Here is a 15,857-nt window from a genome sequence, read left to right as displayed (position 1 = left end):
ATTTTTCCGGAACCGTATTAAACATGATGTCCTCTGTGGAAGTCCATAAAGTGCTATTTTGCCCTCGCATCTAAAGAGACAGCGTCTACTCGAGAGATTTAATCGCTTAAACAATGAAACAAGAGTTTGCAAACAGAGTAAAAGCAGGGACTCCCAACCTCCGCCATTTTAGCTCTCTTCTGACTCGGCGCTCCCCACCCCACCCTCGTCTTTGAGGGCGTACCCAAGCAAAGCAGAGAGGGCTGAACTATGATAATGTTGGTCTTATCTACGTCACTAATCCCAGGAAGTAAACTGTTGCCTACAATCCGAGTGTTTTTTGTAGTCCTCGAACGTTAGAGACGATAACTCGCGTCATCGTTTTCTTTGAGGTATGTACTTTTTGAATATCGTTAGCATGTACTAATGCACACTTACACACAAAAGGATGTTTAAAAACGTGTATCCCATAATAGGTGCTCTTTAAAATAGAACACATATACATTTAATAAGGTAATTATAAAAAGTAGCTCTGATGGTAGGCTATCACAAAATAACCTGGAATTCAGCTCCAGGTGCTATGCATCTGTTATGTTTTCCAATGCCTATTCAATATTTATTTTGTAAGAGTGTGTAACATAAATATGTCCGTGTGTTGTTTTGGCAGGCGACAGGTGGAGTGGGAGGCAGCTAGCAGTCTTATTGAAGGGATTTGTTTGACGCTCAATCGGCAGCCAATCATCTCCTTCCTCCCTCACCTCCGATCTCTTATCAATGTCTGTGTCAACCTAGTGAGTCTTAAACACCTGCCACTTACTTTGTATGTGTTTGTGTGTGTGTACAGTAAATGGGTTGCTGATAAGTGGATATGGAAAGTAAGTTTATTATTAGTACGTTTTTTAGCAGTACGAATCACGTTTTTCAATAGTCCTTAAATGTAACAAAATATTTTTTAAATGTAAATATTACTTTTGAGATTAATGCTGCGTTCCAGGCAACCTGTAACCCGTAACTCACGACTTCAAAACCACGACTCACGACTCTGAACTGGGAGTACATCAATCTAGTACGAGTTCACGGGTGGGAAGTCACGGGTTTGACTGCCGTTCCAGTGCACTTTCACCGGTAGAAGGTTGTAAAAACACGAGTTACAGGCTGCCTGGAACGCATAGGGTCGTGAGTCGTGGTTTAAAAACCTGCCTGGAACGCAGCATAAGTAAAGATGCATACTGAGGAACAATGTCCTGGTCCTGTGAAAAGGGAGCCCAAAATCTATTGATCTTCTATTGTATAGTATTCTCATTGGGCTTGGGGATAAGTGGGCCCATCCATAGATATTTTATCCTGGATCACGTAAACAGCACTGGGTATGCCTGACAAACTGCTTTTAATTTTAAAGAATATTCATATTTCTTAATGAATTACCAAATTGTTTGAAAGACACACCCTTGTAATGCCAGATTGTTTTTGAATATTTACTATATTTTCATATTTCTCTCAAAATTACATTAAGTAAATTGAGAAAATTGGTTTTTGCTAAAACACATTTACCTGTAAAAATTTTAAGAGTGTAAAATAATGTGTGTGTTTAGGTGATGGGGGTGGTGGGACCCTCAAGTGTGGCAGATGGACTGCCATTGTTGCATCTGAGTCCATATCTGTCCCCTCCTCTTCCATTCAGTACAGCAGTTGTGCGATTGGTTGCCATGCAGATTCAGGTATATTGTCAATTAAAAATGTATAGGTCATTCTAGATAAAATACAGTATATAAATGCAGGTTTATTGTTCCTTAAAAATCATTTTTGCTTACGCTCATAGTCATATGTCTTAATCTTCCAATTCTAGGCTTTAAAGGATGACTTCCCACTCAGTCATGTGATCTCCCCCTTCACCAATCAGGAGAGACGAGAGGGGATGCTGCTTAACCTCTTGATTCCATTTGTGTTGACTGTGGGCTCAGGAAGTAAAGGTCAGCCACAGGAGTCAAACAAAAAATATTTAAATATGTTTACGTTTTTTCAGAGGTAATTCTTGTTTTAGATGTTAGCTAACGTACACAGTCAACCATGTGTATGTACAAAGCTGGTGGCCACCTATTGCAATTAATTATTACTATAATTATGTGTTTACATAGGATATGTTGGTACCGTAATTGGTCATGTTCCTATCAGTGCCTGATAACCCCTCCTCCGATACATAATCAAAACTGCGGCCATTGAGGGCATTACATCGATGTATCGTGATAGCTATTTGAAAACAGTATGGTCACTCTCGCAATAGTTTGATGTCATACACGGGCAAAGATGGATAGTAACAAAGTAAATATACTTAAGTACTGTACTTAAGTAGGCTACACTTTTTGAGTATCTGTACTGTACTTGGGTATTTTTTGACTTGTAATTCACCAAATTTTAAAAACAAATATCATACTTTTTACTCAACTACATTTATAAAAAAGGTCCCAAAGTAGAAATGATTTTCTATTAAGCAGGTTTTCCTGGGTGCGCATTTTTTCTGGCTTGCGATCTGCCAGGACCTGGGAGTTGGCAGTTTTTTGACATTTTATAAAAATACAATGCCTTTAACCACATGAATGGCTAGTCTTTCGATAAAACACTCTGTCATCGTTATATTTTGTGTTTATAGAGAGTTCTCAACTGGAGCAACCCGAGGTATTTCTACTTCTGCAGACAGTCATTAACATCCTGTTACCTCCACGCATCATCAGCACCTCTCGCAGTAAGAACTTTGTACTGGATGCCTCTCCTGCCCACTGCTCCACCCCAGGAGACACTGGGAAAGATCTGCGTAGAGAGGGACTCGCTGAATCTACCAGCCAGGCTGCTTACCTTGGTACAAAAGCACTAGAGGATCTATGGAGTGATATAATTCTGCATTTTACACATGCTTACATTTTTTTTTACATTTCTTTCTCTCTCTCTCTTTGTAGCTCTGAAGGTGGTCTTAGTGTGCTTTGAGAGACAATTGGGTAGTCATTGGTACAAGTTGAGTCTGCAGGTTAAGGAAATGGCCCTGCGTAAAGTTGGCGGTCTTGCTTTCTGGGATTTCATCGACTTCATAGTGCGCACACGAATTCCTATCTTTATTCTGCTGCGTCCTTTCATACAGTGCAAGGTGGGCAGTGCATTATGTGTCCTTTCTCTTCCGCCATTACCTCACTTCCTAATATAGGACTTACTATCTTTCTAAAAAAAAAAAAATTACTAACCAACCCTTGGCTATGTATACTGTGTTGGACTTGATGAGACTATTTCCAGTGCACTTATGTATTGCTGTTCTTGTGTTGCTATAATTGCTTCTATTGTTTACCTCACTTGTATGTCGCTTTGGACAAAAGCGTCTGCTAAATGACTGAATCTAAATGTATGTGGCTATGCACGACTAGGAATCAGGGGCGTAGGAATAAGTTTAACATTGGGGGGGACACATATCGGAAACCTGACAGATCCGTTAATAGCTTGAACAGAAATATGTCTTAACCCTCGTGTGGTGTTCATATTTCTGTTACTTAGACAATGTTTGTGGGTCTAGTGGACCCACTGCATTATCCGTATCTTAAAACAATGCAGTCATACTTATGTATAACTGTTTACAGATGTTTACTTTAGCCTTATTGCAAGTTATATAGACAGAATTTATGGTTAATATTTGTCATTTACCACTAGTAGAGGACTTTTTATAGATTAAAGTGCTATTCGTTTTTGTGATAATATGAAATAAGAGAAGAAAATTCTATTCTCCCCCAGATATTGGGGAAAAACATGTTTATCTTAAATAAGTATTTATCACTTTTTCATCTCAAATAAGTTTTTCATCACTTTGATGATTAATTCTTTGAACTTAGTTTGAAATTGTACACATTTGTGTCAGTTTACATAGCACAAGCCCCATCTGAAAAGATGCGGTATCATAACACATCATCCACATTGAACACATAAACTGTTCATGCAAGCCTACACAACACATAAGAAGAAGATTTTTACTGTGTAGTTGTGTTGCATATGCATTTCTTACATTTTATAGACATACTGTGTTTTCCTGTCCATCTTATGTCCACACACACTGCAGTACAATGTGTTGCTATTGGCTACAACCCTAAAATGATGAAAATGCTTGGATATAAAATTTTACTTTCTCTATTTACTTTCTCTCTCTCACGCACTCATACACACACAAACACGTGCGTGCACACAACATAGGTTTTGTGGTAAACCCATGGTTTTACAAATGGTAATCAATACACCAATTTACCATGATTACTACACTTTTACTATAATACAACCATTCTTATTTTTTGTAAGGGAGATAACGAGAAAATGTAGAATGGTTCCTGTTAGACAGAAGGTAAAGTGTTTGGGACAGTGGGGGGCAGACAAGTGTTCATGCTTGATATATAACATCATGTATCCTTGCGCTACTACAGCAAGTGCAGAAGGACAAAACTCTGACATGCATCCATCACCTATGTACAGACATATATACAAACACACTCATGCACTCACAGGAGTCCCAGATAGGAGAAAAACTGAGTAAAGTTACATAGCACATTAAATTTTCCAGTGGACCCGAACACCATATATGTAATATAAATGTGTAGGGGGGTGTACAGTGTACAGTCATTATCAAGTTGTTTATTTGTATGTTCTTTATAGAAAATGAGCCAAGGCCAATGAATCTGAGGTTGAAACAACAATTAATTGCATAATTTTTCTTTTAGTAAACATTAAAAACGGGTCCCACAGACCCGAACACCACACAAGGGTTAAATGAACTACAGTGCAAAACATTCACCAACATACTTTATTCAGGCATGAAAATGGGTTAGGGGTGAAAATGGTGAGAAGGATACCCCTCTAGGGGGTATGGGGGCATGCTCCCCCGCAAGAAAATTTTGAAAATTCCATATTTTAATCCATCAATCTGATGCATTTTGAGATGCATTTTTTGCCATTAATGCCATATTGAAGTCTCCTGAGGTATATATATATATATGGTTTTCTGTGAATATACATTGATTTAAGCCATTTGTCAGAATGATAGCTAATCTCCTAATTTATAACTTTTATGCCTACAACATATGGTAGGTTTATTAATAGTTTGTTAATTTACAGCTTTACTTTTAACACAGTCCTTTAAACAAAACACTTCCCCTTCATATTAATCTACGTGTGACAAACTAAAAAAAACATCTTACATAGATTCTGTAAGCTGTAGTTTCGAGTCAACATCATATACTTTAACAAATAAGATTATTAAAACACACGTAAGTTACAGACTGTGAATCATGCACGAAAATGTCCAAGCAAAGTTAGAAATGCTTTCGAAGCATAGTAGATTGAGGTGAAACGGCTAAATAACCCACTTTAAAAAAGAAAATATGAAATCGTATTATATCATCCCTTTAATGTACACTTGAGGGGGTCTGTGATTGAATGACAGCTGATCATTCTCATGTGTTGTCGTGATCAGCATTGCTGCTGGTTTGACTTCGTACAGCGGTGCTGAAACCGACAGGCAGATGACATCAAAGTATTTCGATAGCAGTCTCCTCTGTATGTTTTTTTGAATCGCTCTCACAGGATTTGGATGCCATCTGCCTCTGTGGCGCCACATGAACTTTAACAAAACTGTATCAGTCACTGGTTAGATCAGCGTATCAGTCAAAAAACGGGACGCGAGTGATTATGTACGGGACAAATCAATTACCCCCAAAATACTGCCCAAGACATACAATGCAAAGACATGTACCTGGGTCAGTTGGCTGTTTGATTTTTTAATCCCACAAAATAAAAGGCTTCCCCATTTCGCTAAGCCAAGTGAATCTCCATTTGTCTTTTACACTGACCTCCAATATGAGCCTTCCTGCATTAAAAGTATGTCCATGCTTAAAGTTTTACCTCAGCTTTACACAGTCAGAAAACCCGGAGTGGATCCTGAGCGAAGTGATTTCAGAACGCTTACAGTAACGTTAAAGAAAAGAACTTACTTTGGCTCCACTCCAGGCTTTGAATACAAGTCGTCTTTATGAAAAGTGAATTTAAGAATTTTGCAATTGACGTTAATCCGTCGTGCGATGGAGAACTTTAATTCATGGTCTAACGTTTGACAGAAAATATAATTATCCTCCTGTACAAAATTATTACACACTCACATTCCCTTCTTCTTCCCCGTGATAAAGAAATCACTTAAACTGATGCAGTTATCTTAACCTCTGACGACCTGTCACCAGCTTCAGACCCCACTAGCCGTTGAAGGAGCGGAGCGGGCCGGTGACCAGACACTGTGTTGCGCTTTCAAAATAAAAGCATGCGAGTCAAATATTTTTCTCCCCCGCAGTATAATTTTTTTGGGGGGGACAAATGTGACTGTCTCCAATATTGGAGGGGACACGTCCCCTCCATCCCCCCCGGTTCCTACGCCCTTGCTAGGAATGCATGATTTTTATTTGTTGTATTGGTTGAAAACAGATATTTTGTCAGCAGATGTGTTACCCCACTACAGAGTATTTTTAGATGATTGTTTTCTTTCTCGCGTATCAGCTGTTGACCCAGCCAGCCGAGTCCCAGGAGGAGATCACGGCCCGTCACCACATCGCAGAGCAGCTGGAGCGACGTTTCATCCCACGTTCCCTCTGCAAGAGCTCTTTGTTTGCTGAGTTCAACAACGAGCTTAAAATCCTGAAAGAGGCTGTACACAGCGGAGCTGGTGAGAACTGCTTATAACATGCGATATTTAATTTGACAGCTAGTGGGATTTTTTCCTCCTACGTCTCTCTGTCCCTCTTTTTCTCAAGCATACCAGGGCAAGACGTCCATCAGTACCGTTGGCACCTCCACCTCTGCATACAGATTGAGTCTGGCCACCATGTCCCGCTCCAACACTGGTACAGGAACTGTTTGGGAACAGGAGAGCCAACCATCACGCCAGCCCTCGCAGGACACGCTGAGCCGTACTGATGAGGAAGAGGAGGAAAGTATGTGTGTTTCTTCCTATTTTTTTTTTCTTCTTTTAGGATACAGAATTCTTTACTCAAAAGTCAATGAAGGGAAGCTTGTGAGAAGCGTGTTTGCTCATTCCACAGCTGTGGTGGCAAATCCTGTGATTTTTTAAAAATAAACTAGAAAATGTCACCCCATCTTGAAAAATAATATAATTATGAAATTCATTACATTTTAAATTGTAGTAACTGGTTACGGTTACCTTGAAGGCAGGGTCCATGATCTCTATAAGCCAATGTTGACATTTGAAATCACCTAAACAAACACGCCCCTACCCCAATAGAATCTGGATCTTTTTTTGATAGACCCGCCCCAGACATACGCAACCCAGGCAACGATGTTGTTTAGTAGACACGCACCTTACTGTTGACTGTGTTTTGGGACTCGGCCCGACTCCCTTTTCCAAAGCGTTTTTCAGAAATTGTGCACTCCGCCTTTAATCTATTTAGTCTTTATTATTCACCCTTGTGTTTTTTAATCAGACAATGGGTTTCTTCAAAGCTGGCGTCAGCCCATAACTAACAGGGGGGCACGCAGCTTCCAACGGGGGGCACGCAATTAGCAACAATAACTTGCAAAACAAGGCATTAAAACAACAAATACAGTGCAAGCACACACTCATACAACTGGTACAGACTGTCAACTCATTTCCCGTATAAAGTGCAGCGGATCACAAACTAATTAGTATTACCATAATCACTTCGCAATGCTGTTAACGGTCTATAGCCACACTTCACATTAGGCTTACGTAAATTAAAACAACGCTAACTTACCTTTAAAAAAAACTGGCGGTGGCGTGTGCACCATTAAACTTCCTTAAAACAGTGTCCTGTAGATTTGAAAATTCCACCGTGATCTCTAATCTCCGAGTTTGAGCCAATCAGTGTTTGCATGAAGTCAGATGGAGCAGGCGATGCTGGTTCGTTCTAATTGTTCTAATATCCATATTTTACACGATCCATAAAATGCCGCGAAAAACACGTTGCTAGTATAAAGTCACATTAATATGCTAAAGACGTAAAGACGCATGAGACTCCACAATACAACCAATCAGAGAAACTGGTCTATTTTAATTTAAAAAAACATTTATCAACTATATTATCCTCATTTGATTGCATTAAAGCAACACTATGTAGTTTCCATGTAAAAATGACTTACAGCTCCCCCATGTGGTTGAAAAGCGCAACAGTGCCTGGTATCAGACACTCTTCTGCAGGCAGGGGGAGGGGCGGGGCTGTGTGCTCTTCCCTCCACCGCCACTTTCAGAGTGTGCTTGTAGCAGCTAGGAGGTTGCTCAGGTAGCATCAACAGTACAATTTGTCCAGTTAAAAGTTGTTCTATCACTGAAATAATTTAGAGACATTATTTAAAGGTAAAAAAACTACATAGTGTTGCTTTGAAAGTCATAAAACATTCAATGTTTAATTTATTTTTATTATTCTTGATATATGTATTAAATAAATAAAAAACTGTGTAGGGGGCACAACAACCTGTTTGGGGGGGCACGGCCCTGGATTTCTTTGTTCTTTAGAGCCAAACATGAGATAAAAAACACATTTGTTATGGTTCTCTGATAACAATATATAAAAGTACACAAAAATGTATAAAAAGAAAAATTTCATGAGACTCATGCTGTATAATTGTATACAGATGGTGTTGGTAAATTACTAACTAAACTATAATGCGTTTTTATGCCATAGAGAATTTGAACGATATGAGTAAATAATAACAAAAATTTCATTTTTGGGTGAACTATCCCTTTAAAGAAACAGTATGTAGGATTGTGGCCAAAACTGGTATTGCAATCACAAAACTTGTGGCTAAAACTGGTACTGCAATCACACAACTGGTGGCCAATACACAACATGACAACATAAACATCCACTCTTTAAATGACAATATCCTGGCCAGACCACTGTTGTCAGTGATTTAAGTGTTTGAAAAGATAATGATTTCTTAATGTCTAGTGACATATCAGGGCCATTTTATGATTAATTGATATAAATTTCTTACATACTGTTCCTTTAACTAGTGATATGTAACAGCACTGACAAAAGATCATGTAAAGCCTTGGTAAATGAAATCCAAAATGATTTAGTGTGACCTTGCATGAAATAACATGTCTTATACCACATGCCTGGTGAATGCTTTATTCTGATTGGTTAAGAAATGTTCCACTGGTGTTGATTATTTTTGTGTAAAACGCACCAACCTGTCAAATGTCTAAAAAATAACCTACAGAGCAAAGTTTGCGGAAACTGTGGTATAAGCGGAATAATTGACTAAAAATTCACTATGCTTCGCGTCGTGCTGCATTACCACTTTGGGTGTGCATTATTTTCGACTAATTCACGGCCTGTCGTCAATTATTCCTTACATAATATTTACTGCAGCATGGTAACGAGAGTTACGTATGTAACTACGGTTCTATGAATCCCGGATGACCGCCAGAGGCGGTGCTTAAGCACTGAATGATCCATCTCGCGCATGCGCAGGTCGAGTGTTTATACCAACAAAGTCACCCGTGACCCCTGATGCCTACGGAGAGTCTATAACTTCCGGTGACATCAGAGGATCTGTTCCTACAGAATCTTCTCGCGAGTACACAGTGATTCTGAGTGACAGAACGCTCTGGCGGTCATCCGGGATTCATAGAACCGTAGTTACATACGTAACTCTCGTTCTATTTCATCCCTACTGACCGCCAGAGGCGGTGCTTAAGCACTGGATGACACATACCAAAAAAGTCACGAGGAATTTAGCACATACCTTATTGAGAGGAGAGCACAGAGTCCGGCAACAGGACCACCTCCAGTGGATGGGGGTGGCGACATTCACCCGGTAGAACCTGGAGAAGGTACTTGGGGATGCCCATGATGCCGCCTCACAGATGCGCTCCAGGGGCACGCCGCGCAGGGCCGCCCATGAAGTTGAGACCGCCCTGGTAGAGTGGCACCTCACCCCGGATGGCAGGGGGTGACCACCTCGTTTATATGCCTGGGTGATTACATCCACCACCCAATGAGACAACCGCTGTTTGGAGAGAGCACAGCCCCTTCTAGGACCACCATAGCAGAGGAAGAGCTGGTCTGACTGCCTTATACTCGCAGTCGCGACCACGTAGGTTTTGAGAGCCTGTACGGGACACAGCCGCTGTAATCTATCCTCCCCTTCTGGGGGAGTAAATTGCGCCAGGTGGATAGGTTGGTTAAGGTTGGATGATGACAAAACCTTCGGAAGAAAAGCTGTATTCGGCCACAGGGTAACCCCTGAGCCATCGGAGTTCCACCGCAAACATGAGTTACTCACAGAGAGCGCATGAAGTTCCCCAACACGCTTCGCTGACGTGATAGCAAGGAGAAAGGCAGTCTTAATAGAGACCCACTTCAGCTCTGCCTGAGCCAGGGGTTCAAAGGGAGGCGAGCATAGAGAATCGAGCACCAGGTGCAGATCCCAGGCTGGGGCGCGCTGTGCTCGTGGGGGGCGTAACCGCCATGCACCCTTCAGAAAAAGAGACACCAATCTGTGACACCCCACAGTGTCGTTGTCCACCCGAGCATGTCGAGAGGAAATAGCTGCCACATATACCCTCAAGGTAGCCGGGGACCGGCCGCCATCCAAGAGTGACTGGAGGAACTCTAGAATCTTTGGAACTGAACAGTGCACAGGGTCCACATCCCTGTCTGAGCACCATGTAGTAAACAGCTGCCACCTGTTCTCATACTGCGCCCGGGTAGAAGGCGCCCTTGCATTCAATATGGTATTGCAGACGCCATCTGAACACTCAGTCAGCAGCGGGTCGGGCCCTGCAGTGACCAGACCCACAGCTGCAGGCGATGAGGATCGGGATGCCAGATTCGGCCCTGTAACTGAGACAGGAGATCCCTCCTGTCTGGGAGGCGCCACGGTGAACCGTTGCAGAGACTGTACAACAGTGGAAACCATGTTCTTCCCGGCCAGAAGGGGGCTACCAACAGTAGCCTGTGACCCTGCTGGAGGACTCTCTGCAGTGTTGGAAGAATCAGAGGGATTGGTGGAAAAGCATAGAGGAGACCCTCTGGCCAATCGTGTGCGAGAGCATCCTGGCCCAGAGGGCTGCTCTTCTCCGTCCAGGAGAACCAGAGGGGGCAATGGGTCGATTCCTCTGAGGCAAAGAGATCCGCCCCTGCCCTGCCGAAGATGTCCCAGATGTTGAGGACCACATCCGGATGAAGCCGCCACTCCCCCGGCGGAGGCTTGCAACGGGAGAGTAAGTCTGCCGCCTGATTCTGCTCCCCAGGCAAATACATCGCCCTCAGGCTGGACAGGTGTGGCCCTGCCCACAGCAGGAGGTCCTGGGACGCCTGCAGCAGCGGTGCAGACCTGGTGCCTCCTTGGTGGTTTATGTGAGACACAGTTGAGACATTGTCTGATCGCACAAGCACATGCCGGCCTCCCAGGAAGGGAAGAAAGGCCTGCAATGCCCTGTGCACAGCCCGCAGTTCCAGAACATTGATGTGCTGTGAGCGCTCCCGGACAGACCACAGCCCCTGAGTTGTTTGATTCTGCCACACAGCACCCCACCCCAAGAGAGAAGCATCTGTTGTGAGGATTTCCCGACGAGATGCAATGGAACCCAAGGGCATGCCCTGCAGGAGAAATGACCTTACTCTCCATGGGGCCAGAGCAAGAAGGCAACGACGTGACACCTTGAGTTTCCTGTGTCGGTGCCACTGGACATCTAGATGAAAGCCGTGCAACCACCTCTGGAGGGGACGCAGCGACAGCAGTCCTAGAGGAATCACAGTAGCGGCAGCCGTCAGCTTCCCTAGGAGGCGCAAAAACTCCACATAGCGTAACTGCCTGCCCTCCCGAAACAGGAGGAGGAGGTGGAGGATGTCGTCCACCCGCTGTGGTGATGGGCGAGCCTTCATGGAGATTGCATCTAGAGTCATACCGAGAAAAAGCGTGCCCTGCGATGGAACCAGGCAACTCTTTGTAAAATTCACCCGGAGGCCCAGGCGGGCCACATGGGAGAGAAGACACGACGTGTCCAGTGCCACTTGAGACTGGGATGGCGCACAGATGAGCCAGTCGTCCAGATATGGGAGAATCTTCATGCCCCGCGACTGCAGGTGCGAAAGGGCTGCCGTCACACACCTGGTGAACACCCGAGGGGAGAGGGAGAGACCGAATGGGAGCACTCGGAACTGGAAATGGCGCCCTTGAAAGGCAAACCGCAGAAACTGCCGATGGTGTGGAGCTATAGGGATGTGGAAGTAGGCATCCTTCAGGTCTACTGACGTAAACCACTCTCCTTTGGCAATTGTACGTAGAACCTCTGCAGTGGTCAGCATGTGGAACCTCAGAACCTTCAGGAACCTGTTGAGACCCCTCAGGTCGAGGATAGGACGGAGTCCGCCATCTTTCTTTGCTACCAGAAAGTAAGTTGAGTAGAACCCCCCGGGGTGCGATAGGGGATCTACTGGCTCGATGGCATCCTTGTCCAGGAGGGCGGACAACTCCTGGGTGAGGGCTTGGGCTTTTGCCGGGTCGTTTATGATGGTCATCTTGACCCGGCCATGGGCTGGGGGCCGGCGTCGGAACTGAAGTTTGTACCCGTGGGTTAAGGTTGAGAGCACCCATGGGTCCCTGGTGGAGGCAGCCCAATAGCTGAGCTGCTGCTGGGAAAAACAGCCGACGGCCGACCCCCGGGCTTCAGTGCCGGGGTCCCCGGCCTCTAAAGGTTCCAGAGGCACGACGGGTTGGAAAGGACTGAGGTTGTCCTGAGGGCAGCCGGTCAGGCACCCGAAAGGTCGGTGCCTGCTGCTGAGCAGGCTGTGGACGTGGGCGCAGAGACCTTAGGTAGCCCCTGGGGTGAGCCTGTGGACGAGAGCTGCGCTGTGGGACAGCTGGAGGACCTCTAGGCCTGCTAGGAGGCGGAACGCTTCTCTGAAGCCCGGACAGCTGCTGTCGAGTCCGTCCGGCTTGGACCGTGCGCTCAAGCGCTTCCAGAGCTGCGGAACCAAACAGCTCCCCTGGTTCCACCGGAACACTGCGGAGGGTTCTCCTACAGGCCTCAGTGAGAGGAGATTGTGCCAACCATACCTGGCGGCGAGCCTGCACAAGAGTAGACATCAACCGCCCCAATTCCCTAGACATCAATGCGAATGCTTGTAGTGAAGCATCGCTAAAGCTGTGGACAGAGGCATCCAACTCAGTCTCCTGCAGGGAAGTTGACAAAGCGAGCATCAGGTGGGACATGGAGTTACCGATGCGTCCCATGCGAGCCGCTGCATCATAGGCCTTACAGAGCAGGTCATCTGTAACCCGGCACTGGGGACGAGGGCACCTAGCGTCCGGCCTCAAAGCCTCATCAGGTGAGATGATAAGAGCCGCTATTGTCGGCTCAACTGCTGGCATGCGGTCCAATCCGAACTTCTGTGCGTCCTGCATGGCTGCCAGGGTCCGGCCATCGGACGTTGCATGAGAGAGGGCCTTAGAATCCCTCCAACATGCCTGCAACTCCCTCAAATACTCCTCCGATGGGGGCGCAGTAAAGCTGACGGAGGCTGGGACACGCCTGAAAAAAGCACTGGCCGGGGCCGGCTGAGTTTGCGGGACGTCCAACTGGAGACGAGCAAGAGCCATACGAATGATGGCTCCCATAGGGCAGTCCTCAACACCACCAGTAGAGCTATGGGTTGAAGAACGGGAGCCGGCCGCAGAAGGTTGGGAGGCTCCCATCTGTGGAAGTACCTCTGGCTCATATTCATTAAACTGGCCAGCTGAAGCTGCCATGGAAAGCACATCGTCCTCCGACTCCAAGGAGGCTGCCGAAGGGACAAAATCATCTGGCGGCTCTGCTCCAGTCCCGGACTGGAAAGCCAGGAAGAGGGACTTCATAGTATTGAGCTCCGCTGTTAGTTGGTCCACTTTAGAGGCAAGCCGGGGTCCCTTGGCCTTTTTTGCAGGAGTGGGGCCTGCGGCCTCAGCAGCCTGACGTTTAGACTGCCCAGTCTGATCTGGAACCAGTCGCTGGGCTGGGGTCAAATGTCCAATCGACGAAGTAGAGCCCGACAGTTGCTCCACCTCAGCCAGTCTAGCTGCCCTCACTGCCCGAGGCATGATACCACAGTTCATGCAGGGGTCGTCAGAAAGACCCTCCTTTAAATGTTCAAAGCCAAGACATGAGGGACATAAATCATGGCCATCCTCAAGCTGCAGAGGAGCCATACAGGCCGAGCAGGAGTGGTTGCCAACCATGCTGGCAACTGAGAAAAAAAGGTAGCCTCGGCGGAAACGCTGCCACCAATTAGTCACAGGGGCACACCTATGCTGGGAGCGGGAGCGAAAACACTGCCTTCACTAGCTAAGGGTAAACTATCCCAACGAAAAAATAGACAAAGAATGCAGTACAGATGCCGGGAGAGGGAGCGAAAGCACAACCTTCACCAACAAATGTAGCAAAAAAGAAAAAAGATTAGCTTCAGCGGGAACACTGCCACCAATCTAGTCCCTGAGGCACAAATATGCTGGGAACGGGAGCGAAAGCACTGCCTCCACCAGCTTAGGGTAACGAAAAAATAAGACACTAAACGCAGTACCGGTGCCGGGAGCGAAAGCACAACCGTCACCGCAAACGTTGTGAAGCCAGTTAAGGGTAAGCGCTATTAACAAAACCCGGCACAACCGAGTTGGCACGAATACACAAAGCGCAGTTAAGCGCCGAAACGATTAACAAAAAACTGGCACAACCGAGTTGTTGCAAAATACACAAAGCGCAGTTAAGCGCCGAACGATTAACAAAAAACTGGCACAACCGAGTTGGCACGAATACACAAGCGCAGTTAAGCGCCGAACGTTTAAACGAAAAAACCGACACAACCGAGTTGGTACTAAATACACAAAGCGCAGTTAAAGCGCAAAAAGACGTTTAACAAAATAAACCGGCACAACCGAGTTGGCACGAAGTAACTACACGAGCGCAGCTGAACAATCAACCAAAAACGCGTCCGTGTTACAACAATAAATCGCAGATGAATCAATAATATAAAGGTAACTGTTAACGTTAGATTACAAATGTCGGGAGAGGGAGCGAAAACACAGCCGTCACCAACAAATGCACCAAACGAGCAGTTATGTAAAAAGTTTGTAACTCACCTGTCGGTGGATTCCGTTGCGGCCTTTGGAGGGCGAGCAACTCGCTGCTCCGACAATAAAATGCCAGAAGGCCACCAGCAACGAATGAAACACAATATCCTAGTCTTTTGCTAGCGCGGAAAAAAACAACCTGCGAAGCGAGAAGATGAAAAGGAACAGATCCTCTGATGTCACCGGAAGTTATAGACTCTCCGTAGGCATCAGGGGTCACGGGTGACTTTGTTGGTATAAACACTCGACCTGCGCATGCGCGAGATGGATCATTCAGTGCTTAAGCACCGCCTCTGGCGGTCAGTAGGGATGAAATAGAACTTTTATGTATCATTATTGTGTGAATTTTTCAAGAATGTTTTATGGAATGGCACACAGAAATTTGCGGACATATGTTATTGGTAGGGTTTTGAAAAGAGAGGTTGTGCAGTATGGCTTACAACAGCTTTAATGAAGATTCCTATTCTTTCTTTCAGATGACTCCATTAGCATTCCCAGTGTGGTAAGTGAGCACGAGTCTTTCCTCCGCAGACTCATTTCCCAGCGACGCTTCTCCAGTCACGCCACGGGGTCCGTCGCTACTCAGCCTGAGCCAGGCATGAGCACCATGCTGCCCAGTCACAGGTAAACGCCCTCTGCAAATCTAATGCTCATTTCGAACACAAAACCAAACTTAAAATTTCAGTGCTATTTAGCAACAGAAACTGTCTACATAACCTTATTTA

At 45.2% G+C, this 15,857-nt stretch overlaps 1 protein-coding gene across 6 annotated transcripts in view; it reads left to right on the top strand.

Moving 5' to 3' along the window:
• Nucleotides 1-15,857, top strand: part of unc80 (unc-80 homolog (C. elegans)) — an 88,701-nt gene that overhangs the window by 69,234 nt on the left and 3,610 nt on the right. For all 6 annotated transcript variants that reach the window (XM_073815380.1, XM_065240007.2, XM_065240006.2 and 3 more), the window contains 8 exons: nucleotides 647-770; nucleotides 1,572-1,697; nucleotides 1,826-1,949; nucleotides 2,627-2,833; nucleotides 2,931-3,115; nucleotides 6,541-6,706; nucleotides 6,795-6,974; nucleotides 15,609-15,756. In XM_073815380.1, the coding sequence (XP_073671481.1) occupies nucleotides 647-770; nucleotides 1,572-1,697; nucleotides 1,826-1,949; nucleotides 2,627-2,833; nucleotides 2,931-3,115; nucleotides 6,541-6,706; nucleotides 6,795-6,974; nucleotides 15,609-15,756 (1,260 nt within the window). The remainder of the gene's footprint in view (nucleotides 1-646; nucleotides 771-1,571; nucleotides 1,698-1,825; nucleotides 1,950-2,626; nucleotides 2,834-2,930; nucleotides 3,116-6,540; nucleotides 6,707-6,794; nucleotides 6,975-15,608; nucleotides 15,757-15,857) is intronic.

This window comes from Paramisgurnus dabryanus, chromosome 7 (assembly GCF_030506205.2).
Source record: "Paramisgurnus dabryanus chromosome 7, PD_genome_1.1, whole genome shotgun sequence".
NCBI classification, from domain to species: domain Eukaryota; kingdom Metazoa; phylum Chordata; class Actinopteri; order Cypriniformes; family Cobitidae; genus Paramisgurnus; species Paramisgurnus dabryanus.
This window is presented reverse-complemented; position numbering and strand designations above follow the sequence as displayed.